This window comes from Synchiropus splendidus, chromosome 2 (assembly GCF_027744825.2).
Source record: "Synchiropus splendidus isolate RoL2022-P1 chromosome 2, RoL_Sspl_1.0, whole genome shotgun sequence".
Lineage (NCBI taxonomy): Eukaryota > Metazoa > Chordata > Actinopteri > Syngnathiformes > Callionymidae > Synchiropus > Synchiropus splendidus.
In genome coordinates this window covers 19,159,534-19,184,513 of record NC_071335.1, presented here as the reverse complement: position 1 = coordinate 19,184,513, position 24,980 = coordinate 19,159,534, and the positions used below count along the sequence as shown (strand labels likewise).

At 46.1% G+C, this 24,980-nt stretch overlaps 2 protein-coding genes across 3 annotated transcripts; one reads left to right on the top strand and one right to left on the bottom strand.

Annotated features, from left to right (window-relative positions):
- Nucleotides 1-435: 435 nt before the first annotated feature.
- LOC128754010 (protein Dok-7-like) lies at nucleotides 436-17,635 on the top strand. Its single transcript, XM_053856286.1, has 13 exons — nucleotides 436-489; nucleotides 581-626; nucleotides 1,041-1,129; nucleotides 1,412-1,562; nucleotides 2,856-3,056; nucleotides 6,857-6,976; nucleotides 9,853-9,960; nucleotides 10,399-11,183; nucleotides 13,078-13,137; nucleotides 14,064-14,109; nucleotides 14,175-14,288; nucleotides 14,773-14,886; nucleotides 14,958-17,635. Exons 1-13 carry the CDS (start codon nucleotides 436-438, stop codon nucleotides 15,017-15,019), a joined length of 1,950 nt encoding a protein of 649 aa, XP_053712261.1. The 3' UTR covers nucleotides 15,020-17,635.
- On the bottom strand, nucleotides 17,389-23,817 carry LOC128754011 (alpha-2-macroglobulin receptor-associated protein-like). 2 transcript variants are annotated; one of them, XM_053856287.1, is made up of 8 exons: nucleotides 23,567-23,817; nucleotides 22,622-22,766; nucleotides 21,216-21,346; nucleotides 20,587-20,707; nucleotides 19,767-19,922; nucleotides 18,788-18,870; nucleotides 17,985-18,161; nucleotides 17,389-17,853 (listed from the first exon to the last, which is right to left on the bottom strand). In XM_053856287.1, exons 1-8 carry the CDS (start codon nucleotides 23,723-23,725, stop codon nucleotides 17,788-17,790), a joined length of 1,038 nt encoding a protein of 345 aa, XP_053712262.1. In that variant the 5' UTR covers nucleotides 23,726-23,817; the 3' UTR covers nucleotides 17,389-17,787. The 2 variants fall into 2 exon arrangements, with proteins under 2 accessions (XP_053712262.1, XP_053712263.1); XM_053856288.1 differs by having other exon boundaries at nucleotides 23,597-23,817.
- Nucleotides 23,818-24,980: the final 1,163 nt, after the last annotated feature.

Here is a 24,980-nt window from a genome sequence, read left to right as displayed (position 1 = left end):
GGCAGGACCCAGTTTGGATTCCAACCCTGAACCTCATGTGCGTCCCACTAAATGTACCCTGGTGCTGTTTTCCTCGTCACTAAAGCGTTTTAGTGTCGTCCATGTGCTTTGTTTTGGAGACAATCTTGACAGCTTATTGGAGGGATTTCCAAAAGACGGAGTTGATTCTTCACCGATTATCTTTAATGCATCGTCTGACCCTCAGCTCAGTCTCGCGCCATGAGTTAAGTGAACGCTCCGACAGTTGTGCTTTTTAATCAAATTATCTCCAGTCTGGACAATGAGCTGCGGACGCAGGGCGACAACTGCTCTCAGTTCAGAGGAGGCCAGGGGGTGAGGCTATTTTGAAAAGTGACCCCCCGACTGCAGACGTGAAGAAGGGCGGGGAGGGAGTCATACACTCTTACACACAGCTGCTCGGAACCATGACAGAAGATGACGGATACTGTAGTATCGGAGGGGCAAGTCAAGTTCCGCGATGGAAAGAAGGTGATTTTCCGCTTTCTATTCAACCCCTCACGTATTTCATTCCTGAGGAACATGGGGACTAATACCCTGGTTTCTGTGAACCTTTCCACAGTGGAAGTCTCGCTGGGTCGTCGTCCAGAAACCTTCTCCAGTGGCAGGTATGTCAAGACTTTTTACTGATAGTTGAGTGGAATTGGTTGTTAGTTTGCAATAAGATCATTTATATTACTCCATGAATGAAAATAACATAAGTTCCACTTTATTTGACATTGGATTCATTTATTTTTTTGAAAGTAAATTATATCACAACATGATAAGTCTACTTCATTTCAAACTTTGTTTTGCTTTTCTCCTGCAATAACGCTTTGAAATATCGATGGTAAAAAAAAATAGTGAGTGAAAATGGTGTTAAGGGGTGTTAAGAATGTAAGCAATACTGAGCATTTGTATGAGCTTCTCAGTGAAGACACTAGCGCAGTATTTGTCTGGCACTAAGGGAACAGTGTTTGTTGGTTTGGAAAATTAATCCGAACCTCTTCCATATTATTTACATCCTATGTGTGCGTCCCCAGACTGTCTGTCTGTACTGGTGTACAAAGACAAGAAGAAAGGGAAGCAGAAAGCTGTCGGACGGAAAGATCCTCTCAGCTTGACTCTGGAGGTAAAGGTTCACCACACAGACAAGATGGTCACACTTCCACTAAATCTGAGGTGACTCCCCCAAGTTTGTCACCACCGACGGAAAGGGTGCAGACTTTTTATCCTCCATATTTGAGTTTGCGACAGGAGTGAGGTCTGAATGAGAAGACGTTTTAATGGAACTTGAATATGACCTCTAACACGTTGTAATTAAGGTATTGCCTCTTTGTAATACCGGTCCAACAACCAAGGTCAGACTCAAACTTAGTGGTGTGTCCAATCTAATTTTGAATTCTGTCCTCAGGGGATATGTGGAGTTGAGCCCGGCCCGGGCTACGACGGCGTGTGCTACACCCTCTCCGTCCTCTGCCTCGCCCACACACTCATCCTGGGCTTCCGCAGCCGGGATGCGCTCCAAGCCTGGGACTCTCGACTCCGATACAGCCTCGGAGAAGGTTGGTCACGTCTTCTGGACACGTGATGGTTCTGTCAGGGCCGTTATTAATGTGGTGTGTAAAAGACATGGGCTGCAGGAGAAACTCCAGCTGTAGTGGGACAACACATAAACGTGTTTTATATCCATCGATGGAGCTGCAGTAGGAAGACTCCAGAGAGAGACTGAAGCAGTGCTCCGAGCTGCCTGACGCAATGAAGGGCTGGAAGAGTTTCATGCACAGACCACCGCTGGTTACATTTTTATAACAACGATACAACCTTAGTGCATTATTTAACTCCATACATTGTATGATTCCGTATGGGTGTAGCCTTTCTCTGTGCCGGTAAACAGTAAAAGTACAGCAACAAGTCATAGTCAGAGGAAGTCTACTTCATTTTCCTTTTCATTTTATTGTTTTATTTCAGAACCCAGTGAGATCTTTCCACAGTTTTTTCTTCTCTGCCAACCCTTACAATCCCACTTCTGACACCACACAGGAGCAGTGGACAGATTTTCCCAAACAATATTGGCTATTGAAATTTAATAGGTTGCATAGTTTCACTGTTTTCACTTGACTAACACAGTGTTTTTCAACCTTTTTAAGCCAAGGCATACTCACACATTTTTTTTTACATTTTGGAATGCGTTTATTTGGTTCTGCATTCAGTTGTCAGCCAGCTATGGCTCAAACAGATAGCTTACGAGTGTCAATAAAGTTTTGAAGTGAGACATCGCGTTAGCCGAACCAAGCGCTGCGAGTGATGAATGAGTCAACACATCAGCATAGATCTATAGTGTGTAGACAGAATGTGACAGTGACGGCTGAAAAACAATGCTCTCACCTGTGAACCTTTCCTATTTAGAAAAAAAAAAACTTTGTGCCTGTGATCAACTTCAGGTTGTTGTTATAAACAAATCCCACATTCTGATTGCTACTGAAACATAGGCCTTTATTCTCTGGTCAGTGGTGTCAGGTGAGTATTTTTGTTTCGACCTGGCTGATTTATGTGGCACATTACGGTTCAAGCCCATTTAATAATTGTCTTTTACTTGAGCTGCGTTTAGGATTAAATGCCCTCTGAAAATGAATGCAGCAGGAATATGCTGACGCTGCAGTATTTGTGGGAAAGATTAAGTGCTCGGTGAAAAGTGATTTTCTGTACACACCGTGCCAGGTCAACCATCAGCGGAATGTGGTCGATGTTCAGTCACATCTACCTGCGTCATCACATTCACCTCCTCAGCTGATGTTGAAGTCCATTCCCTTCAAGTTGTGAGTGACTTGTTTTTGATCTTGTCTCCGTGGCTCCAGTCCACAGCTTCAGCATCAACGTGGAGCCTGGTACCAAACTGCAGAGCGGGCCGGCCACGCTGCACCTCTGCAACAACCTGCTGACCCTCAGCAGGAGCCTGCCGCCCATCGTGTTCGGATATTGGAAGTTATCGGCGTTGCGGCGGTACGGAGCCGTGCCCAATGGATTTGTGTTCGAGGGAGGGACTCGCTGTGGATACTGTGAGTTCAAGTCTCTTTTTTAACAAAGAAGAAAGTCCCTGGTCATCTGATGGTATTAATTCCCAGAGCTGGGAAAAGATCTATTATTTTTCTTGGAAAATGATGGAACTTAACTCCTTTGTTTATTGATATACACTGTTCCAAGTAGAGACCCGCTTGGAGCGTGTGATATGTGTGTTTGCAGTGTAAAAGTGCCTTTATTGCTCCACATAATATGGCTTTATTGTCATGGAATGGCTAGTTATTTTTATACAAAATGGATAAAGAAAATCCCATCACCCATCTGATGCTGCCTGGTCGGGTCGTGGGGTCAGCAGCCAAAACGTAGCGGCCCAAACCTTCTCAGGAGAAACTCCCACCAGCTCTTCCAGGTGAATATTGAGGCATTCTGAGGCCAACCGAGAGGCGTAGTCCTGGTTTTTGTCCCTAAAACAGAGTGGAACAGGGGTTTCTGGGTATCAACGTAACCGGGGACAGTGTCTAGAAGGATGAGTTGTGATCGAAAGGACAAGTGGCCGAAATTAGTTTCATTTAGTCCGCATGGTGTCTCGACTCCATTTTAGAAATAGGGTGAGAAGCTCCAAGTAGATCTGCCACTCCTTTTGCCAGGATGTCTCCCGGACACCTCCATGTTGGGGGATCCCTGGGACAGATCCAGAATTGGTCTTGGTATGGCTCCACAGGAAGTGGAGAAAGTGTATGGGGTGAGGCAAGACTGGGCCTCGGAACTTTGGTTTTTGTGACTGAAAATGGAGAGATGGACCCCAAAAATGAAGACCACAGTGGACCTGAAAGGGTACCAGACCTTTGAATGAATTTATACCATGGACCTAGTTTCTCCCCTTCACTGTTGTGTCAGAAACAACTAGCAACTTCAGATGGACGATTATCCTCCTCAGTGGATGCCATGTTTGTTTTGTCGCAGACCAACATGAAGGTGAAGGATTCAGCCACAAAAGAGTTGCAATCAAACTGCATCAGATGAAAAGCGGGAAGCTATTTGATTGATCCCTGTTTTGTAACAGCACCTGCGTAACTCACCAAGTCCTTGAATACACAACAATGCGAGCCGATATTACCAATGGATTTCAGGCTTTTCTTCGTGTGAGAGAGAAAGCCGACCTGTGGCTCCAACAGGAATAACGTTGAGCTGTCCTGTCTCAGTTTCAGCACTCTCACAGCAAACATCTATAAATACATGCAGCCAATCGAACGCCTCCTGTTCGGCTGCACGGCCTATGGCATTCTTCTCCTCCGACCCGTCTGCACATCACCCTACGGTGACCCAGCTGGCTGAACGGGAGGTTTAGAGAGTCAACTATGCAAGGGTCATTCCTGGGAAGATTTAAGAGCGTCTTAGTTTCGCATTTGACTTGTTGATTTGCATTTGCGTCCGTCATGGTAGTTTGTTGAGGTGTGGATCTGCTTGTATCCATCAGATGTTCACCCCTTGGATCATCAGAGTTTTAAACAAAGAAGACAGTGACGCTAATTTCATATTCACCCACCTTTAGTAGTTGTTAAAAAAACATATCTGATATTGTATGAGGTAGTGCCTTGGTTGTACCACTGCAGAGCAACCATTTTGAGGAAACAGTTTGATACTGTGGACTGAAGACTTTGAATTCTACAGTGTCAGTATAACACAGCTTGTGACAAATCTAAATAACTTGTTGCTCAGTGCAAGTGTCTTATAGTCATTTGGGAGTGTGCTGGAAACTTCCTCACTTTGGGGCTCGAGTCCATCGCCTCCTCTGTCCTCTGTCCTCCTTACATGCGACAGTGGATGTTAAGATGTCGTATTTGTTGTTACCTTCAAAGTCTCACATGGATTTTAGTTGGATTTTGTACATGTATGACGGGTGACGATAAGTTGCAGGTCATCTATTACCTCTTGTGGGCCATGTAAAATGACTTGACAGGCCAGATTTGGCCCCCAGACCTCTGGTTGGACACGTGACTTCTGTAAACAAATGTGTCTTTCCAGATCAATCTTCTGCTGCTTGAGAGAGTTGCTGAGTGGCACAAACAAAGTTCACCCTTGACGTCAACAGTGATCTAGAACTGTGGTGCTGCTGAGCATCGCCGTAAACGCTTTGTGAAGTTGATGTGGGTGATGAGGTGAGGACCAGTCCAGCTGGTGGAGGATGTGCAATATAAAGCACTGCTGCCGGGTGAATCAGGCCACGGTTTGACTGTGCTGGATGTGAAAGAGCAGGGAAATTCAAGCGGAGATGCTTTCAAAACGAAGGACCTGAGGGACTGAACGAGTGTGGGATCAGAGGCGAAGTGCGTTTCAACACAAACAGGAACATTTGTTTTCGGTGGTTGGTGGTGGGCACATGTCACACTTGTTATTGTTGTTGTTATACAATCTGCAATTATTTAGTTTCCTCTGCGAGAGGCAAACCGACCGCACAGTCTGTCCGGACGCCACAGAGAGCGAACAAACCTCATGAGCTGGCACCATGTGGGCGTCTTGTGCATTTTGGAAGCGCAGTGAATCACGAATGTAGGACCCTGAAGTTGCCCTCGACACCTGTGTCAGCAAGAATTGCATTTCCATGAAGAGGGATTAACACAGTGTTCTCGTTTCACTTTTAAAGGCAGAAGCAGCGAGTGCTGCAGGCAGGCAGTTTCATCACGTCTGTGTGGTTCTTCTCGGTGCTTGAGTGACATATAGTTTTTTGTTTTTTCTTCTGAAAGTAATTGATAATTCAGTCTTCAAATGCTGGTGACAGATGTTGCTATCTAAACTAGCTGAGAAGATTTGACTATGGACTTTTGAATTCTGGTCTTAGTCTGAACATTTGTAATGTAATTTTTAACTTGAACAGTCGCGTCTACGCTGCAGCTATCAAGGGTCAAATACTTCTTATCACAGACACGGTGAATTTGAATGAACACCAAAAGTCGCAGATGAATAATTTGATCACCATGGGGTCCACAGTGAGGGTGGCGCTGGTCGCCCTTTCAGCCCTCTGTGTAAATGAGGTCAGCGTGTTCTATAATGGCTGATGTTTGGAGCGGAGCCGATGTCTTAGCTCGGCAGATATTTCCTGGCTTATCAGGTCCACACGTGTTCATCCGCAGGCTGCCAAGACGCTCGCACACACACACACTCGGCAGCCGCTGACCTGCCTTTCGGAGAGTGGTCAGAACGTAGAAGTGCTTTCGCACGCTAACATTTGTGTGGAATGGCAGCAGGATGATGGATAGTGTATATGCCTCGTGTGTCATTCCAGTTTCCTCGAACTCTCATTCACAACAGTGGCAGGTGCTGAATCAGGTCAAACTTTATTGAAGCCAGCTGAAGCCTTTGGAACACATCGAACGATGGGGGCAACTTTTAACATGCGAGTGACTGCACCCAAAACTGCAGGAGAATCCACTGCAGTCAGCCTTCGTTCACTCAGGAAAGAGGTGAGGTGATTCAGCTAATAGAAAACATCGTCCGATCCGATGTCTACCGAACAAACATCAAGGCCTTTGTGAAATCATTTCTTTTGTGCTCATCAGTGACAAAGAAGTTGAAATGACATTTAAAGTCTGCAAACTTTGCAGCTTCTCCTGATGCTCTCATTAAAAAGCCGTCTCTCTCCGCTCCACTTTCTCAGCGCTTTTGCTTTTTAAAGCTGATATTTCATCCTGTCTCGGCTGCGAGTTGCCAGAAATTCAGGGTTTTTCGTCTCCCACTCTCACCTGTGTGGGCTTGACAGACGTGTGATCCAGAGGAACAGTTTGATGGAACTCTAACCGCTCACCTCCGTGACTGTTTGCCCTGGCGTCTCTTTTCTCAGGGGCGGGCGTCTTCTTTCTCTCCTGCTCTGAGGGAGAGAACATAAGCTTTCTCTTCGACTGCGTCGTCAGAGGGATCGCGCCCAGCAGAGTTCCACGTGGACTGCAGCCCGCCCTGCCAGGTACACACTCACATTCCCAACCAGCCCGGTTAGTTTGACTTTCAGCCAAGCCTGCGAGAAGAAAGGATGTGGGATGAAGCTGTTTGGAGCTGGCAGCTTGTGTTGATTTGGTTTTTAGCTTCAAGCCTGAGATGAAAGTCAAAAATCTATTACACCTGCTTATTCTCAAAAATTCAAAGTTTGACAGCAGACTTCAAATACTGAATTCATTTCCCTTTGTACCACCCCAAAAAACTTAAAGTACCAAAGCTGGTGACCAAATGACTGAAATTAGAAAAATCACACCTCTTTCTGTGGACTCGTCCTTTTTTTTTCCGGGGGTCGGCAGTTTTCAAGGCCGATTTGAGTCACGATGTGGCTCATCAGTTCACTATCATCGTTCCTGACGTTGGAACTGTTCCACTTGGCGATCCAAAACTTCATTTAAAGTTTGCCTCAGAGCTGCTGAGTCAGCTGTTGGGGGTGTAAAACAAATGAGGCCATCTGGTGTCTTGTTGTAGGGAAGGTTGATCATCTGCATTATTAACTTTAGACTTACACATTTACTCCAAAAGAAATCCATCCATCCATCAGGTCGTGGGGGCAGCTGCTAACATTAAGAGGCCAAGACTCTTTCCCTAGATACCAACTCCTCAATCCACCTTGGTCAGGGTCTCCAGGAGAACTTCCCGATGAGAACGAAAACGTAAGACACCCAACTTGGTCTCGTGGCTCAGCTCCAAGACCCTGGCTTGATCCTGCAGTGAACTGTTGGTATATGGATGGATTTGCACTTGCGGCCCCAGTCAGTCTCTACTTTTGGATGCTCAAGCTAGCAATGATCATGGGATTAAATATTGACAACTAACAGTGAAAGAAAGGAAATATATGCAACTTTGCCCAACATATGTGGTGAAAATAAGCGTCTGAATAGGCTCTCAATAAATGGTGGTTTACAGCATCTACAGAGCATCTTTACATTGTGTCAATCATGTCTGAGCGATGGGCCCTTGGCACCTGCATTTTTTTTCTCCAGTAGATTTGGTGGGCGATTCCATTTCCAGTGGGGCTGTAAAGGGGCCGTCAAATAATGAGATTCTTTCTTTTGTTAATAATTATTTGTTATTATTAAGTTAAAATTACTAAAATACTAAATACTAAAAATAAGTAAATATCAGTGAGAAAAAAAAGACAAAATAGTAAAAACAGTAAATAAAATGTACCTCAGAAGTAATTTGTTCTTTTAACCTTACATGCAGTTTAATTGTTGCCAGTACAACTCAGTAAATATACATGTGAAAACAGCACTTCATAGATAAAATGAATAACAAAATAAGCAAACAAATAAATAAATATTATTTCATCATTTTAAAGAATGGCAAAGGTGATGACAATTTTGTTCCCCGACACGACTCAATAAACACGAGAGGGAATTAGTAATAAATAAATAAATAAATAATGGACAGCAACTATGGAAAGAAAAGAAAACAACACTGAAAGATTAACATTTCTTTAATGGTGTGTAAATACGCCAAGATCACTTGCCCCCCGAGCCACACTTTGCCGAGCTCAAAACATAAGAATTGATTTAGGGACTTTTTCATTGAAAATTGGTGATGATTGACGTCGATGTGTTGAACCATAATTCACTCTGCGACTTTCATTCTCAAACTTGCGAGGTCTGGTGGGGGGTGCCACACGTACGGAACCACACACGCCTGCAGCCGCTCGGGTCAGTCTGCGGATTAGCAGGTCGAGCCTTTGCGTGTGACCTGTGTGTTATTGTTACGTGCGGCTCATTGCAGAGGCATGTTGAGGACATACAAACACAGGAGTGAGTCATGAGCACATGCCGGACCCATGGCAGCTCGAGTCAGTCTTGATACAGACTTCACTGCATCTTATGCTGGATATCAAGCAGCTCAGGACGCAGTGGTGCAGTTGTTATTCACTGCAGCTGCAGGAGGACCAGCTCCAGCCCAGGGCGCCGGCGGCTGGTGGCCCCACCAAACACCTTTGTGTATAACAAGTGGGTCAACAGCTGAGTGTAGATGTATTTGTGAGATCAGCGTTGGAATCCATCATCACACTAAACGTCCCGGAGGAAACATGCAGTAGCTAAACTTGAACTTCTGTGAATGTGCCAACCTGCATGCGTCTGCAGCAGGGGCCCGCGGCTAATATTAGCGGCGGCGTTAGCAAATGTTAGTCGACACCTGACATCGTAGTGAGGAAACTTGGCATCCTCATGTTGGCCTCTGTGGTCCAGAGGCCACAGTCCTGTGGGTTCGATTGCCGACACTCATACACACACACCGTTAAGCCGTGTACACACTAGCGGCTACACACACGACCCAGCTCGCGTATATATGGCGGGCGTTAGCAGGGTAAGTGGTGCATTGCACACTGAATTGATTTCATATTAAATGGTTATGGCGCCTCCTCTGGGAGATGTTGTATTTACAAGCCTGTGTGTCTTCTGGTGCGTAGAAGTCATGAATTCTAGAGTGTACTTTATGTGTACAACCACACTTGCACTGCAGAAATGGTTATAATTTGAACACACAAATGTTGAGGCGGCAGATTGCTGGACCGTTGCTTTCCCGCCACATTGGGGAAGTTGGGGTCTGAATGTAGTAGAATAGTTCCTGTTTAGTAGCTCTGATCATGTGGAGATATAAATATATTTTTATTAATATGTTAACAGATTTTTATAGACACTTAATGGAACTTTCTGGTTTGTTAAATACTTAAATGCTCTTTTAAATTTACGAGTACGAGGAAATAATTTACTATTTTGTGGCACTCATTTTCATATTTGGGGTAGCTGTGCTATGATTAAAAAATAGTTTGCCTGGTGACTCTGGCTGTTCGGTGTCCGCTCTCACCTTCAGGAGATCCCACTGCAGATCCACTTGCAGCTGAAGAACGGATTAACCAGGAGGCGTCGGAGCTGGAGAAGAGACTCAGCATGTTGTCGACCTGCAGCCTGGCGATCAGCGCTGGTACGTTTGTCCGCTCGAACTTGAGCTCAGTGTCAGAAGCTACAGACAAACTCCACGCCGCAGTGAAGCCAATATTTCCCCCCTCACCATGACGGCGCACGGCCTGGGGCCAGCTGTCTGTCAGTGCTCCATATTCATGAGCTTCTTCCGGGGGAGTTTTTGTTATCATTATGATAATTTGTTGTCACAAGTCCAATAAACCGTCAGAGCTGACTCATGCAGAGGCTCAGCGGAGGTTGTGACGCCTCTTCTCTGTACTTATGTTTGAACATCACCTTCAAAAACACATGTTAATGGAGCCAGTTGTAGGGGCGAGCTGTCGCCCACAGTGGAGGCTCTGTGGAGCAGGTGGCCTGGTCTCCTATCTGCTCCACGCTCCACTAGCCAGACTGGACTTTGTAGAACTTCAGCTCCTAAGTTCCAAATTGTTCTCCGCAGCATCCACCTACAGCTGCAGTACCTCGGTTGCCGGGGACGACCACAGCAGCATCTCCAGCTCTTCCTCCAGCCAGTCGGACACCAGCTACGGAAAGAAACTGCCGTTCTGGGCAGATCCCTTGGCGAAGCTGCACCTTTCCTCCGAAACGGCGTCCAGCTCCTCCACACTCAAGGCCATGACCAGCTCGGACGACCGGCTGTATGTGGCGGGCGGGTCTGTGACCCGACCTCCGTCCTCCCATCTGCGAGGTCTTCACGACAGCGGGAGGCAGAGCTCACTGGACAGTGGTATCGGGATTGCAACGGGGAGCCAGTCGTCCTACACAGGCAGCGTTTCCTCCTGCACTGGGAGTCAGGACATCACAAGTCACGCAGGAGGCGAGGAGTTCGGCTCATTTGGCAGCTTACCTGCAGCCCCCCCGTCCTCACCCCCTCCTCCTCCTGCCTTCCAGTCCACACTCGCAACATCGTCCTGCTCTTTAAGGTCCAGCTCCAGTGCATCTCAGAGTCACGGTGAGGACTACAGAGTCCCCAGCCTGCTGGGCCTGCACTATGACACCCCCCGCGGCGTGTCCCAGAGGGCCTCCGAAGCAACCCGAGGAACAGCAGATCTGAGCGGCAGCAGGTGGAGGGGGGAGGATGCAGTGGAGAGTCAGGGTCAGAGATTACTCAGTAGCCTCACAGGAACCCAGCAGCTGCAGGCTGGGATGCAGCGCTCGCTCTCCTGGGGCAGTGAGAGGGCGCCACCACTGGACCCAGAGAGGACCAACACTCTGTTCACTGAGGTACCACACAAGTACACAACACAGCACAACCATTCAAGCTGTATCACATCATGGCAGAGAGGCAGTGAAACACCTGGAATAATGTGTTATGTGAGACAGGGACAACAATGAGTTGCACCAATGTACAAGTAACAAAGTTACTTAGGTAGGACAACACAACAGACAACTGTGCAACTGTGAGACCTCAAGCTTCAAGTCTTCCAGGATGGTGACATGTTGCTTCCACATAAACTATTTATATATATATGCAAATACAGAGGAGATGATATACTCATGGGATTTAAAGTGAGTGGCGCTGTGCTGTTTTAGTCACTAGATGTGTCTTGAATAAATCATTCATTTAGTGTGAAATATGAAAAAGAAGATTTACAAATCTGGCCTCCCAATGCCATGGCATGAGAAAAAAGGAGAAAAAAGTAAAATAAATAAATGAAGGGTAGTTTAGCAGAAGTGCCATTTTTGTTGTTTATCTGGTTGTTTAAAGAGTTTAAATGTCAAATTTAACTTCCATGATTCAATAAAAGGGGGTGACATGACTCGGGAATCGAACCCAGTCTGCTGTGGTGAAATCGCTGTGAGAACGGAAGAGAATTAATAACGCTAACACAGTGTTCCACATTGTGCTGCCAAAGGACAGACTCCGACTGAGTTCTATTTACAGTGCACTCAGATTTCCTCTCAGAAGAGAGGCAGTCATACGGTTATGCTTGGCCTGTAAATTCCGCCGACTGCGTTTGACACCCCTGGTTTCCACTATTCTCTCTAGATTGAAAGTATTGCTACCGTGGTGAGCCCACCTCAGCACCTCTAAAACCCTTGGCAAATACGACCACTTCTGTCTCACGACTCTTCTCACATAAACCCGACTGAAGAGAAAAGCCAAACCATATTAGCACTGAAATTCAATTAAAAGCCCAGTTCTCACCCCCCGTTCTCGATGATATTTTCAAGGGGAATGGTCTTATAAAAGCGGGTTTAGATGAATATTAAACTGAGTGTCTGCGCTGAACATTCCCAGCATCACTCTCCCTCTGGGAGTCTAATTTGGCGGCTAACATTTGCATTCGGTAATTCGCCTTAATCTCCCAGTGTTTATTAAGCCCCCAGTGGCATTCAATCTTCCGGATCTAATAAATGGGGCATTTCTCCGTGATCCCTCGCGAGGACGTCTCATGCTGAAGTGCGATCGTGGGCGTCTTATGTCACTCCAGTAAGTCATGCTGGAACAATACTTGATCTTAGCTCGCGGGAACTGAAGGCTTCTTACAGAATATTGTATAACCTGCTTTGATTCAAGCAGCTTGTTTGGTTGTTGTTTGGAATCGGCTCTTTCAAGTTTCAACTCTTTCACACGAAAGTTAGACCTGGTGGTGCTTCAGTAATCGTGCGGTAAACCAGCTCCTGGCTCAGCAGCTGACCTCCCCAGATTGCAAAACTTCAGGAGTCAAAACCACCGAAGCGGCTTCCATTAAACGCCCGTCTGGAGCTGAAATTGTTCCCCGAGATACGTTTTGTCTGAACCGTCTGATGAAACCTGCCTCTAATTAATTTCCTCTGACTCGCGCTAGTCTGGTAGCGATCGCGCCGTCGTCGGAGCGGGACCAGACGCCGGCGCTTTTGTGAGTGCTGACACCAGTGTAATGATGGCGTGCTTGGTAATTACACAGCAGAAGTGCGCGGAGGAGAGGAGACCTGCGGAGGTAATGAGTTGTGAAGGCAGGTGCCAAAAGTCTCGACGGAGGAAATGATCTCCTCATCCTGATTATAGAAATGATATTTCAAGCTCTCGGGTGGAAGTAAATAAATAAGCGGGTATCATCCTCAATTGACTCCCATTGATCCACATGTTTTGTGCTGTCTGAGCTGTAACAGATCCTGCTTGTCTCTCTGTCAGGAACATGAGAACTACATCACGGCAGAGCAGTGGAGGCTGAGGAGTGGAGGCCTGCAGCAGGTGAGGAACAGTCACCAGGATACGAAGATCACACTTTTGAAAAATGATAATCGAAGGATTCAAGGCCCATTTATGCTCCGTCTACGTACGGAATTGCACCCATCCGTTTCAGATGATCACATGCTTCCTTACGTTCTTTGCATTGGTATTGCTGTTCACCCATATATCCACCAGGGGGAGCAGCTCAGGGTCAAAAGTTTTTGACAAACAAACTCCAAAACAAACATGGCAACTGTTTTGCAAAGTATTGATGATGCAGGAAATGAAGGCAATGTTGTAGGAGGCGGTGGTCGGTGAGGGAAATTAAAAAAATTACAATTTTTAATGATCTAATGATTGAATGATCCATGTTTTCCAGTACATGATCCCAATACATGTAAATTTGTAATATCTGCCGATACCGATATTTCTCTGATCCGATACCAGAGCTTGGTTTGCTTTGCTGTTTTCATTGGTAGGTACAGATTGTATGTTAGAAAAGGTCAGTATGAGAATAGGAAGTCAGAAAAAAACAGTCCTGTCAACAAGAAAAATTCATTTCAAACTTTCATCTTTCACACTGACGGTTAATATTTATGGAATCCAATTCTAATATAGAAGGTAAATAAAGCACAAGATGCTGCTTCATTTGATCAGAAATGAAATACACTTGCTCTTGTAACATAAATATTTTATTTAAAATATATATTTGAAATGAAATGGGTCTATTGGAGACCTGTAGCACGAGGATGGGGAATTGGTTCTGGTGTGTGGATGCTGACGGATGGACGTCAGGATCTGGTGTAGAAAAGCTGCACCTGTGTTGTGCAGCACTTAATACTGCAGTGATTCATGAGCTCGCAGGCGACAGGTGAGGCGACTCTGACTCTCAGCTGCTGGACCCGCACGTCCTCGTAAATCAGTGAGTCACTGCTGCTCTTCTGCAGGTGGGATCTCCGCCGTCGTCCCCCGTGCCGCCGCCGTCTTCACCAGGTGAGTGTCTGTCATTTCCAACGACAGCCAAAGCGGCAGCTAACTTCATCATGTTCTGAGCGCAGACCCGCTGCTCTCGCTGGCAGAGGAACGCAGAGATTTGAGAGAGGCTGCCAGTCAGAGGAGGCCCCTGTCCCCTTTCCTGCCTCTCTCTCTGAGCACACACTGGTCTGCTGCAGGTACGAAGCCAGAAGCACCTCCATCGTATTCTAGCTTGCTTGTATCCAGGGGAACACTGTGTGTCACAGTCAAGGCCTGGGGATCAGAGGAGTTTTATGTGGCCCAAAGTGGCAGAGTTGGTTTCTATTTTGATATTGTTTGCTTTAAAACTTCAGCCATTGTGTGTTTACGTTTGTAAGTATACAAGTATTAAGAATTTTTGTGTTTATTTTTTTTAACATTTCGTGTGATTTAAGTCGTATTATTACATGATTAAAGTCATGACATTTAGTTACTCTGATGCTGTACTGCTGTTACCCCAGTGATGGCGCCGACACCCAAGTTGCAACGTGGCGTGACGTCCCCTTCACACTTTCATAATATTACTTCTTTAATCACACATAGTTAAAAATGTTCGTAGCCCTAATACTATGTTGTTAAGTTTGACCCCGATGGTTTAGATCTACAAGCTTTACCCCTCAGATTTTCTTCACTCCAAAACAGGAAATAGAGACCTCAGGCCTTATGAAGAGAGCGACTCTGCCTACGTCAACATCGCCAAGGTCAACACAGCGATGGCAAACGGATGGCTCTCCAGACCCCACAGTGCCAACAGAGGTGAGGAACTTTCTCCACCAATCTGGCTCAGTGGACTCCTACTCTGGAATCATCCACTTCGTCTCCACCAGGTGACCCGACGGCCAACTCCTCTGCTCTGCCGCCGCCATGGAAACCTCGAACGACAAACTGACTCACCTGGAGAGTCGACGTCGCTACAGCCATTCCTATATAAGCACTGATCCAGCAGCTGCTGCGGAAGTCAGTCTTGTTTCTTTGGCTCATTTCATAGTCACTTAGAGCTATAGGTGTTTAGAGAAATGACCCGGTCTGTCAAAGGTCCGATCGAGAGTGATGCAGCGTCACAAAACAGTGCCCTCTAGCTGGCAGTCTCTAGTCTTTAAATGAGACCTCATCACTAGCGCACCAGGGTCTGAGCTTTGGACACAAGGCTTCGTGAAGCTCCATCAGGCAACTGCCACCAGCGACGCCGGGGGGCGCTATTCCTTGTCTCGTAGCAGCACGACTAGCTTAGCTTGAGCAGTTTCAGTGTTGACCCAGCTCCGTCTTTGGGATCCCAAGATGTTCCGGAGCCAGAGTAGAGGTTGCGTCTCATTTCTCCTCATCCTAAAGGATCAAAAACCCAGTCCGTTCTCAGACTTCTGGCTCTGTGCCGAGTCTCTAGTGGACGGTAGAGTCACTCTGAGGAGGAGTAACTTCAACGCTTGAGGACACAGCAGCAGCTCTAGCTATGACAGAAGATCAATACAGTGTTAAGCATGTGGCCATAAGGTCAGAGCGGATGACTGTATGCACAACTCTGGAGAGGAAGAACCACCACAGGAAAATGGAGATTCATGACTCAAACTGATGATTTTTGCGCTGTTATATTCCAATTTGCTTTCCTCAGGGTTAAGGCTACGTATCAAACTGAAGGCCCAGGGGCCAAATCCAGTCCGCCAGGTAAATTTATAAGGCCTGGAAGGGTTTCAAATAACTGATAAAGTTTCACTCGAGGGAAGATTCAGGAAGATTCATAGAGCATGTGTGCAGGCTCAAGTAGATGGCGCTGTCTGCTCACCCATTTCTGCTTTGAATGAACTTCTTAAAATGAGAGCAACACCTATTAAAAACCTATTAAAAGTCCCAGAGCCGGGTCATGTCTGCACAGCCCTCATGGTTTCAGCTGAACGACAAAATACTCATTTCTTCAGCTATTTAATTCGTTCCGATGTGGACAAAAGCGCCGCATTTGGAAGTTTGAAGTTTCATGCGTGAAATCAGCGGAGATTGATTGTCGCTGCGTTTGTAATTGAATCTCTGCGACGTCATTGGTTAGAAACTCTCCCGTCCTTAAACAAATCACATTGAGTTTCAAATGTAATTTCAGCCACAAGTGCGGCCGGACTTTCCCCACAGGGGCTTTATTTACACCTCCGCCAGCCCACGTCTGGAGAGGCAGCGCCATTCATCACCAGAGATGGCGGCGCAATGAGATCACGGCCTCCGTCTCGCGCCGACACTTCACAATCAGCTCTTATTAGACCCTGATTATTTGCCATCAGCGCCCTCTGTACTCGGACTGAAAGCGCCACAGTCCCGGGCCTGTGCTGCGGAGCGTGATGGAGCCTCATGGATACATTACTCCTGACGGAAATCAATGTCACCGTGAGAGGCTGGCGACTGAGCGATGGAGGAAATCTCAATATTCTCGCCTTTCTATTTCCGTCTATTACCGGCCTTTTTCAACTTGAGTGCCAGTTTGAGGAGTTCATGTTTTAGCAGGAGTGGCAGCTGAGATTCATCAGCGCTGTGCTGTGAAGTTCAGCAGCAGCAGCACCAGGCCTCTGACCACCGGTCACCGTCGCAATGCTACAAAGTTTTAAGACGTCATTATTTGCTTTTCTGCAGGTGCATTGTTGTCTCTAGCATGTGTCTCGTACCAAGCAAAGAGAGGTCATGTCCTCCAGTCAGCCACATTACAGTTAGCTAATGTTGTTAAACTCCACTACAAGCGAACCTCCTCCAGCAGAACAGGTGGTGATGCGACGTGTCCTCAGTTTCAGAGCTCAGTAGGTGGCGCTCTCACTTCAGAAATATTGTGAGGTTTCATTGAAATGGTTGATAGAGTTAGTGATGAGTAGAAGAGGTTTCATGACACAGTATTGAAGAGTAGATTTCATGAATACAGTATCCAGATTTCAGAGGCCACCAGGTGGCGCTGTCTGCTGTAAAATGTTTGGACAACTAATTCAATGAAACCTGACAGCATCTCCAAACCAAGAGAGCCATCTAGTGGTAGGTACTGTTTCATGATACCGCATCTATTTTTTAAAAATTCGTAGTGAAACAAATGAAAGGTTGAAGCTTCATGAAGCACGATGCTGTTCAGAGCTCACCGAGTGAGGTTCCCCCCTCTCTCTCTGAAAGTGAGCCATGAAGCTTCATGATGCACCAAAGTGATTCATGGTGGAGAAATGAAGTTTCACTACGGCCAAAATCTTAGACTGGAGTGGACCATCGAAAAGTACCAGCAACAGAGAGGATGTGACGCTACAGCACTTGTGGTCACCAACTTTATTAAAAATGTTAGAAGCACAGTTGGATGTTTGTCAGTAGCTGCTACTCTATATACACTTTACTTATCTTTGAAGTTTGTGCTGTTGAACAAGAGTGTTTGTCAAATCATTTGTCACCAGCTCCACGACTCAATTCCTCCTGTACAGTCGTCAACATGAACTACAGAAAACATTTTTATTTGTGTTGTACAACAGCTGACATTTTTCCAACCGTGAGTTTTCCAAATAAACCTACCTGGACCAGACCACGTGTCAACCAGTCTGTGAATCACTTCAAGTGCATCGATTGTTCTTTCTTAAAAAAAATCAAGAGCAAAAATGTAGAAAATGGTTGGTTGTGAGTTCATCAGGTGCATCTTTCAACACGACAACTCTCCCTCCTTCAGAGTTCGTTGTGGACCAGGCCACGTGAGATCTTGTTGTTCAGATCCTGCAGATGTTTCTTCATCTGAAAGGCAGACAGAGTCGGATGTCAGTTCCAGTTCCCCGCGAGCATTTGTGAAGGAAGAAGCCAGATTTCTGAGGAAACCCTCCCGCAACACAATACACACTGAGCTCCTGACTGGTGGTGGTCTTCACCTTGTAGCCCATCTCCCGGGTCTTCTCCGCCAGGCTGTTGTACTTCTCCTGGTTCCTCCTGATGTGCTCCTTGTCTCCCAGTGACTCTACGTGCTGCAGCTTCTGGTGCGACAGCTCCAGCTGCTCCTTGTAATGACTGTGCTTCTCCACTTTGGTCTCAAAGTGACGCAGCTCCTCCTGAAGTGAAGCGGTGAACGTGAACGTGTCAGTAACCTCCAATTACATGCACAGCTGCACCTCCAGTGGTAACGCGAGTGAAAAGGTCACGGACCGAAATCCACCAGAAACACGTGCGCCAGGGCGCCATTGTGCTCGTGCTGGTTTTTAAATTCACTTTCCTTTCAAAATTGAAATGTCCAATGTCCGTAGTTGGAAAAAAATCGTATCGTAAAACATTTTACAAGCAAATTTTTGGCAGCCAAACTCATGACGTTGAATCAAACTTTAGTTCAAGACGGAAAGTAGTCGAAGCTTTGACACACAAGATAATGATATCAAACACTATAAAGACTTACAAATAATAATAATAATAATAACTCACAAAACTTCCAAGTAAATAAAAGGTATGACTCATTATGAAGGATGAGTTCTATTTGAAAGGCAGACAAGAAAAAAAGAGAGAAAAGTCTGCTACTGACACTCATACCTGATGGTTCTCACTTTCACGTAACCAGTCAAATATTGCCCCACAAAAAAATGAAACCTATAGCCAGAGAGGTCACGGTGGACAGCGGGAAATTTTGGCTTGAAACGACTCAAAAACACAACAACAAATGAGACTTGAATTCATTCAAAAAGGCTACCTTCAGGGAGTCCAGCTCGTCCTCACTCAGGTTGGACTTCTTCGCCGCCTCCCACAGTTCGATCACACGAGGCTCCCGGAAGTCTACAATGACACCGTCACCGTCAGTTGCGGCAAATGCAGTCACGACTCAAACTCTCATGTTGACCATGCACTGGACAAACCTGAAGCATCTCACAGACTTTCAAGAAGAAGCAGATCTGCCTGCACTTCCCCCTCCTCCTTCCTTTAACTTGCCGACGATTGATCCCACACACGTGACCCTCAACCTCCCACTACAGATCACTATATCATCCGCAAACATCACGGTCCATTGAGACTCTTTTTAAATCCCCGAAATCTCTCCCCTACATCACACTTGTCTCCCACAACCCTCACACCACTTCCTCATCCATCCTTCGATATGGCACTCAAATACTTCCCTCCACTGAATTCTGCTGAGGTGTCACTCTGACTAATAGAAGATAAAGCTGTAGAAGTTTTGGAGGGTTTTATGTAACCAAAAGTGGCTCAGACAGCGTTGTTATCCTCAAAAAGGAGAACTAAAAGTCACAACTATCACACTGAGAGACTGCACTTTTCAAAACAGACACGGCTTATTATGGGCTGTTCGACCAGCAACGATCGTAAAGGTTCCCAAAAGGAGACTAACATTATCCTTCGCACGCTGCAGCTCCGCCATTGAACAAGCTGTTTTCAGGCCGACCCGACATCTCTTACGAAAGTGTTTGGCCTTGAGTCTACAAGCAGATTCGTCCAGACTCTCTAAAGCTTTTCTCTATTGAGATAACACTGAAGTGAATGAGGCCCAAACCCAGCGGATCAGCGGTTTTCTAAAACACTCTTGTCCGCTGAAACAAAGCACTGCTGGATTAGACCGGTTTGGCTGCTGTCTAGTGAACAAGCCCGTCCTCAGCAGTTACAAACAGAAGGACGTGTCGTCATAAATACACTTAAACGGAGGGTGTTTTTTCTCTCACCGCTGTCTTCGCCGAACCCTTCGTGGCTGATCTTGCGTAGCCGCTCGAAGCCGTGATTCAGGTCCCTCATCTTCTGCTTGAGCTCCGTGTGCTTCTGCGGCAGCGTGTGCTCTTTGGTGTCGCCCTCCACGGGCGAGATCACGTTCTTGTGGATTTCTGTTGCGAGAAACAAGATGGCAGACCGGGAGGCGGAGTCAGCAGAAACAGAACATCCTTGGGATCTTTTCTTTCAGGAGACAACAGGGAGAAGTTGGGAGGCAGAGAAGAAGATCCTGCAGGTCCAACTGAGTGGCTTCATATTTAACATTATCAGACAGGCAGAAAGCCGCCCGGGGCTCGTTCGGGATAAACGTTGTGATGCGCGGCGCTGACAGGCAACAGCTGCGGAGCGTCAGCCGCGTCAGGTGCCGTGTCTCTCCCCGGCACAGCCAGGGCTTGTCAGCCTGACTGAGAGTGTGACAAGGTACGACGGCTGAAGATGGAGAACAGGTCCTCTGAGGAAACTTGTCATCAACGTGTCGGACCGTCAGAGAATCGACCTGAACCAACACAATTCCACTCTCCGGATACAGCAACAGCAAAGTGGATACAACAGACGGTTTCAGAGAAATGAGTCATGTCCAACTCACTCTGGCATTGAGTCTCAAAACACCACGCAATGTTAAAGAAACCGAACGCCTGTGTCCTGAAACTGATGTCACAATATCTTATCAAATTTATTCCCAACTAAAACAACAAGTACTCCTTCTCACTGCAGCTTTCTTGAAGGACTCCGGACATTAGTATGGACAAGAGCGGACGAGACTTCACCACGACTCACCTTCAGTTCTGCTCACTGTGTCCATGAGGATGTTGTACTCGTGGATCTTGTCCTTGTGGTGCTGGAACTCTCTCTTCAAACTCAGCAGCTCCTCGCTGGAGAACTTGCCAGACGTCTGGGCCTGAATGTCAAAAGGCTTCTGTCAGAAAACTTGTAGCAGGTATGAAAAGGGGGGTCAACAGCATTAAAAATATTCCCTGGGACTGCATGCTAACCGCAAAGCTAATTTTACACACACACACACACATATATATATGTATATATATGTGTATATATATATATATATACATATACATATATTTTATATTTATATATATTTTATATTTTATATATATATATATATATTTTTATGTATAGCTATGAGTTTGGTAGCTCTGAGTTTCCATAACATTATTAAATAATTATTACATAACATAACAAAGGCATATGAGGAGACGGAAGCTAGCTAGTGGATGATGGAGGTCGATGGATAACGCAGCAGAGTCAAAGCTGCGCTGGTGAGTGAGAGCTTTAGCGGTTTAACCCTCCAGCCTGCAGTTACCCAACACCACGTGGGTGGACTTTACTCCTTCATAAAAGACTCCTCTCTACTCACACAGTACACTGCATGAGACGGAACTACTGCAAACCTTGTTCCAGAGTTTGTCCAGTTTGGGGTCGTCAAAAGAGTCTCCTTCTTTGACCTCGTGGTCCTTCAGGTAGTTGTTCTCCAGCGGCCGCGTGTCTCGCTTCCCGTCCATCCCATACTTGGCAAGGATCACTGCAGCACAGAGGAACGTCAGTTTCACTCACGCTGTGGAGGAGTCTTTTCTAAGGGGCCAGACAAACCACGAGATCATGTGACTTGACGACACTTCAGTTGATGTTGCCGCCACATTTTTTTTTGCTGACTTGCGTTATTCGGATATGCAAATGTGACACTTCTCCATTTGATCCGTTTTACTCGCCTGAGAGATGAACTCACAATTCAACGTTACTGCAGCTGCTGAGTCAGCACCAGCCAAAGCATCATCGGTGTCACATGCTAGCAGTTAAAGAGTGAGCATGAAGAGTGACAACATTATATGGCGGTTGTTAAACACCAAGCTGCCAGAGCAGGGAATCGTAGCTACTGCAGGGTTCTTCAGTTCCACTGAAGACCATAAAAGGTGTCAATCCTAACATGTTATTATCACATGTTTTTCTTTACTTGTGTCTATTTTTACCTAGTTTTCAGTGTCTCTCTGTGTCTCTGTGAGGGTCTGAAATGGACCCCCATCGTGAGGCCCAGCAGAGAATCCACCTCCGGCGACAAAATGGATCAGCTCAAGTTTATTTTCACTCCATCACAGTCTGGTTTGGCAGGACAAGAACAAACTGCGCCCGATTCTCCCACAGCCCACGGCCTCTTCCCCCGTCTCCCCTCTGGTGGGCACTATAGAGCACCGAATGCCAAAATCAATAGGCTGTTACCCAGCTTCTTCCCTGAGCCAAAATCAATCATAAGACCACATTGGTCACACCCTCTCTTTCCCCTGCTCCTTTCCTCGGCCTGAAAAGAATCAACTGTTTTGAAGTGAAATATACAGAGAGCCAGAGGACACGGTGCCACTATAGGTTGCGTATCACAGAGTCTCACTGGATCTCTTCATTCATGTGGAGTTTTTAGAGCAGGAGGGAGGAGAAACTGGCCTGAGTTTGAAGTTCAATGACCGAGTGGAGCGTGAAGGAAGGAGACAAGAGTCATTACGGAAGAGGCTGCTGCTTCAGCTGCAACTGAAGTCAAAGATTTACTGGCTGCAAAACAGACTGAAGAGTTGCTTCACAGAGCAGCTGCTCAAGGCAGTGTGTTGTGCTAACTCAGGTTAGTATTCACTTGGTTAGTTTCCCTGCCATGTGGCAATACAGAGAAGCAGAACACCACTGAAACGGCTCTGCCCCCGACTCTCCTTGTGTGTGTCAGTGTGTGTGTGTGATGTTGCTGCTGACAACCAAATTTCCTCTGGAGAAGATTAATAAAAAGTAATCTTATCTGGAGCCCAGGTCGCCATCTCACCATTAAAGTTGCGCCTCAGCTGTGCCTCCTTCTCGCCGTTATTATCCAGTCCCTCCACTTTCATTTTCTTCCACTGCAGCTCGTCCTTCTCCTGGATTTTCAGGTCACTGTGCAGCTCAGCCAGCCGCACCGGCGCTAACTGCATCTGTGGAATAAAAGACCAAGGCGCAGTTAAACACATAGCAAAGTACAATTGTATGGAAAGACTATAAAAAAAAGACTGGGAAACTGTAAAATATTAAATGCAGGGTTAGATGAGTCAAGTATCACGGGTAATATGATGCATAAAAGCAGTCATTTTGTAGCCTGAAGCGATCGTGAACAACTGTGCACACGGATGTAGGAGCCACGTACATGAACACATTAGATATGAAGCACTTCCGCTCAGTTCAATATGCATGTGTTGTCACGTTCGGAGGGTTAGTTCGCAAGTGAGAGAAGACAGGAGGGTTTAATAGCTTTCTATGTGAGGGTCAGTATAAACAACAGGGCGGCCATTGCTGACACAAAGCACACACACGTTTTATTCAGACACAATTGCCTGAAAATGACTTGTAATATTGTATTATTTATACGCAACATGTTATACTATAAGAGTATGCATATTTTTGCAACTTCGTTTTAAGTCATGATAGGGTCTAAATTCATAGCTGACTCACTCCAAGTGGACATGAAAAACAAGCTACAAATGCCTTCATATTTTACTGACTATTTTACCTAATATTACAAAATTATTTTGGACCAAGTGCAGCGTAAACAACGTAGTTTAATCTGTCGTCTCCACAGTGTATTTAAGCGACACTGTGAAGCCAGGCATCACTAGTATTCAAAACACAAGAGGGTGATGCTGCATGAGTAGCAACACAACACCTAACAGAAGAGCACGCAGAGCTCGGAGTTACTCCACACATGGCACATTCCACGGACAGTTCTTCATCCACGCACCCGCTTGGCTTTTTCCCAGACCTGGTTCACCTTCGCGATCCTGAATTCCACCGCCTTCTCATCACTACTGGGCTTGGGTTCGTTCACCTCCCGGGAGTATTTCCCGGCCAGAACACAAACCCGCAGACACGAAAGGAGCAGCAAACACTGGAGTTTCATGTTGACGGACCGCAGCTGGAGACACTTTCACCTCAACAGCGAGGAAGAAACCGTCAACAGGGACTGTTGTTCTAGCACTTGGAGGACCAGAAGTCATGTGATTCACACGGGGCGTGAACTTCCGTAACACTAGCATTGTGGGAAATGTGGTTCCTTTTGCTTTGTAACACAGCAGTCGTAAACCGGGGCGCTGTGGATTAAAGACTACATTACACTTCTCCACTCGGGTGGATGCGCCGTGTTGTTGCCAGGTAACAGAGGCTGTGCGTTCCGAGCAAATAGAAAACCTCCACGCAGATCCGAACCTGGATGCTGCGTTTTTCCGGCGAGAAACTATTATTAAAAGACAAAGATTCTGAATATAAGCAATACAATAGTTTAATTTATGTTTAAAATGGCTACGTTTTATTTATGTTAACTATGTTAATGGCTATTATGAACAATGCAATTAAAAAAAACAAAAAAAACCCAACTTATTTTTGTTTTTATTTTTATTTATTAACAGCACGATCATTAAACAAAATGTTTTTTTGTTGTTGTTGATGCAGACACGCAAGGCCAGTGAGAATGGATCAGATTGGTGACCATTTACTGAGGCGATTTTCTGACCCTGTTATTCTGGAGGTGGAGGCTCCATGGATCAGACCGACTCGTGGCATCTGGAGGATCTTCATGCTTATTGAGGAATAATTCACAAAGGCGTTTGAAGGTCTGCAACATCAGGCGGGTCAAGTGAAGTCAACAAGTGGCCTTACCGGGTCAGTGCCTTCAGAAACGCCTCGACTCTTTGCAGGCTTTGAAACTCCGGAAAGCCATTTGTCTCAAGGCTTCATGTTAAACCACATCAAACAAGGTGAATCTTCAGTGACTGTATCTCACACCCAGCCATGTGAAGGTGAAATGGAATGTGGCGCCACTCACTTCTGCATCTCCACATCTCTCTGGTGTCGGAGAGAGACTATAATTGGGCCACCCAAAGACTAGCCACGTCAGGAACTTGTCGAGTTTCTCTCGTCACTTCAGTGTGTCCTTTGTTAATGGGTAAAAACACGGCAGCTACAGATCCATGAGGGACCCACTGAGGCTGTGTGTCTCTCAACATCAGTGAGTTGTTGAATTTAGGATGCTGACAGAGGCAATCCCCTGGTACAGTAGAAATAAAAACACAATACTGATGTGGCAAAAGGAGTCCGAAGTCACCAATTGTCAGATACACTTTCGATCCCAAGCTCACCCTCAGGGTATGAGCAAGAGG

Excerpts from the sequence above, each read along its gene's own strand:
- LOC128754010 (XM_053856286.1), top strand. The coding sequence starts at position 436 with ATGACGGATACTGTAGTATCGGAGGGGCAAGTCAAGTTCCGCGATGGA. Across the intron at positions 1,130-1,411 it reads CTCTCAGCTTGACTCTGGAG|GGGATATGTGGAGTTGAGCC; the intron begins GTAAAGGTTCAC and ends TTCTGTCCTCAG. Across the intron at positions 3,057-6,856 it reads AGGGACTCGCTGTGGATACT|GGGCGGGCGTCTTCTTTCTC; the intron begins GTGAGTTCAAGT and ends CTCTTTTCTCAG.
- LOC128754011 (XM_053856287.1), bottom strand. The coding sequence starts at position 23,725 with ATGAAACTCCAGTGTTTGCTGCTCCTTTCGTGTCTGCGGGTTTGTGTT. Across the intron at positions 22,767-23,566 it reads TCTGGGAAAAAGCCAAGCGG|ATGCAGTTAGCGCCGGTGCG; the intron begins GTGCGTGGATGA and ends TTTATTCCACAG. Across the intron at positions 18,871-19,766 it reads AGGGTTCGGCGAAGACAGCG|ACTTCCGGGAGCCTCGTGTG; the intron begins GTGAGAGAAAAA and ends GTGTCATTGTAG.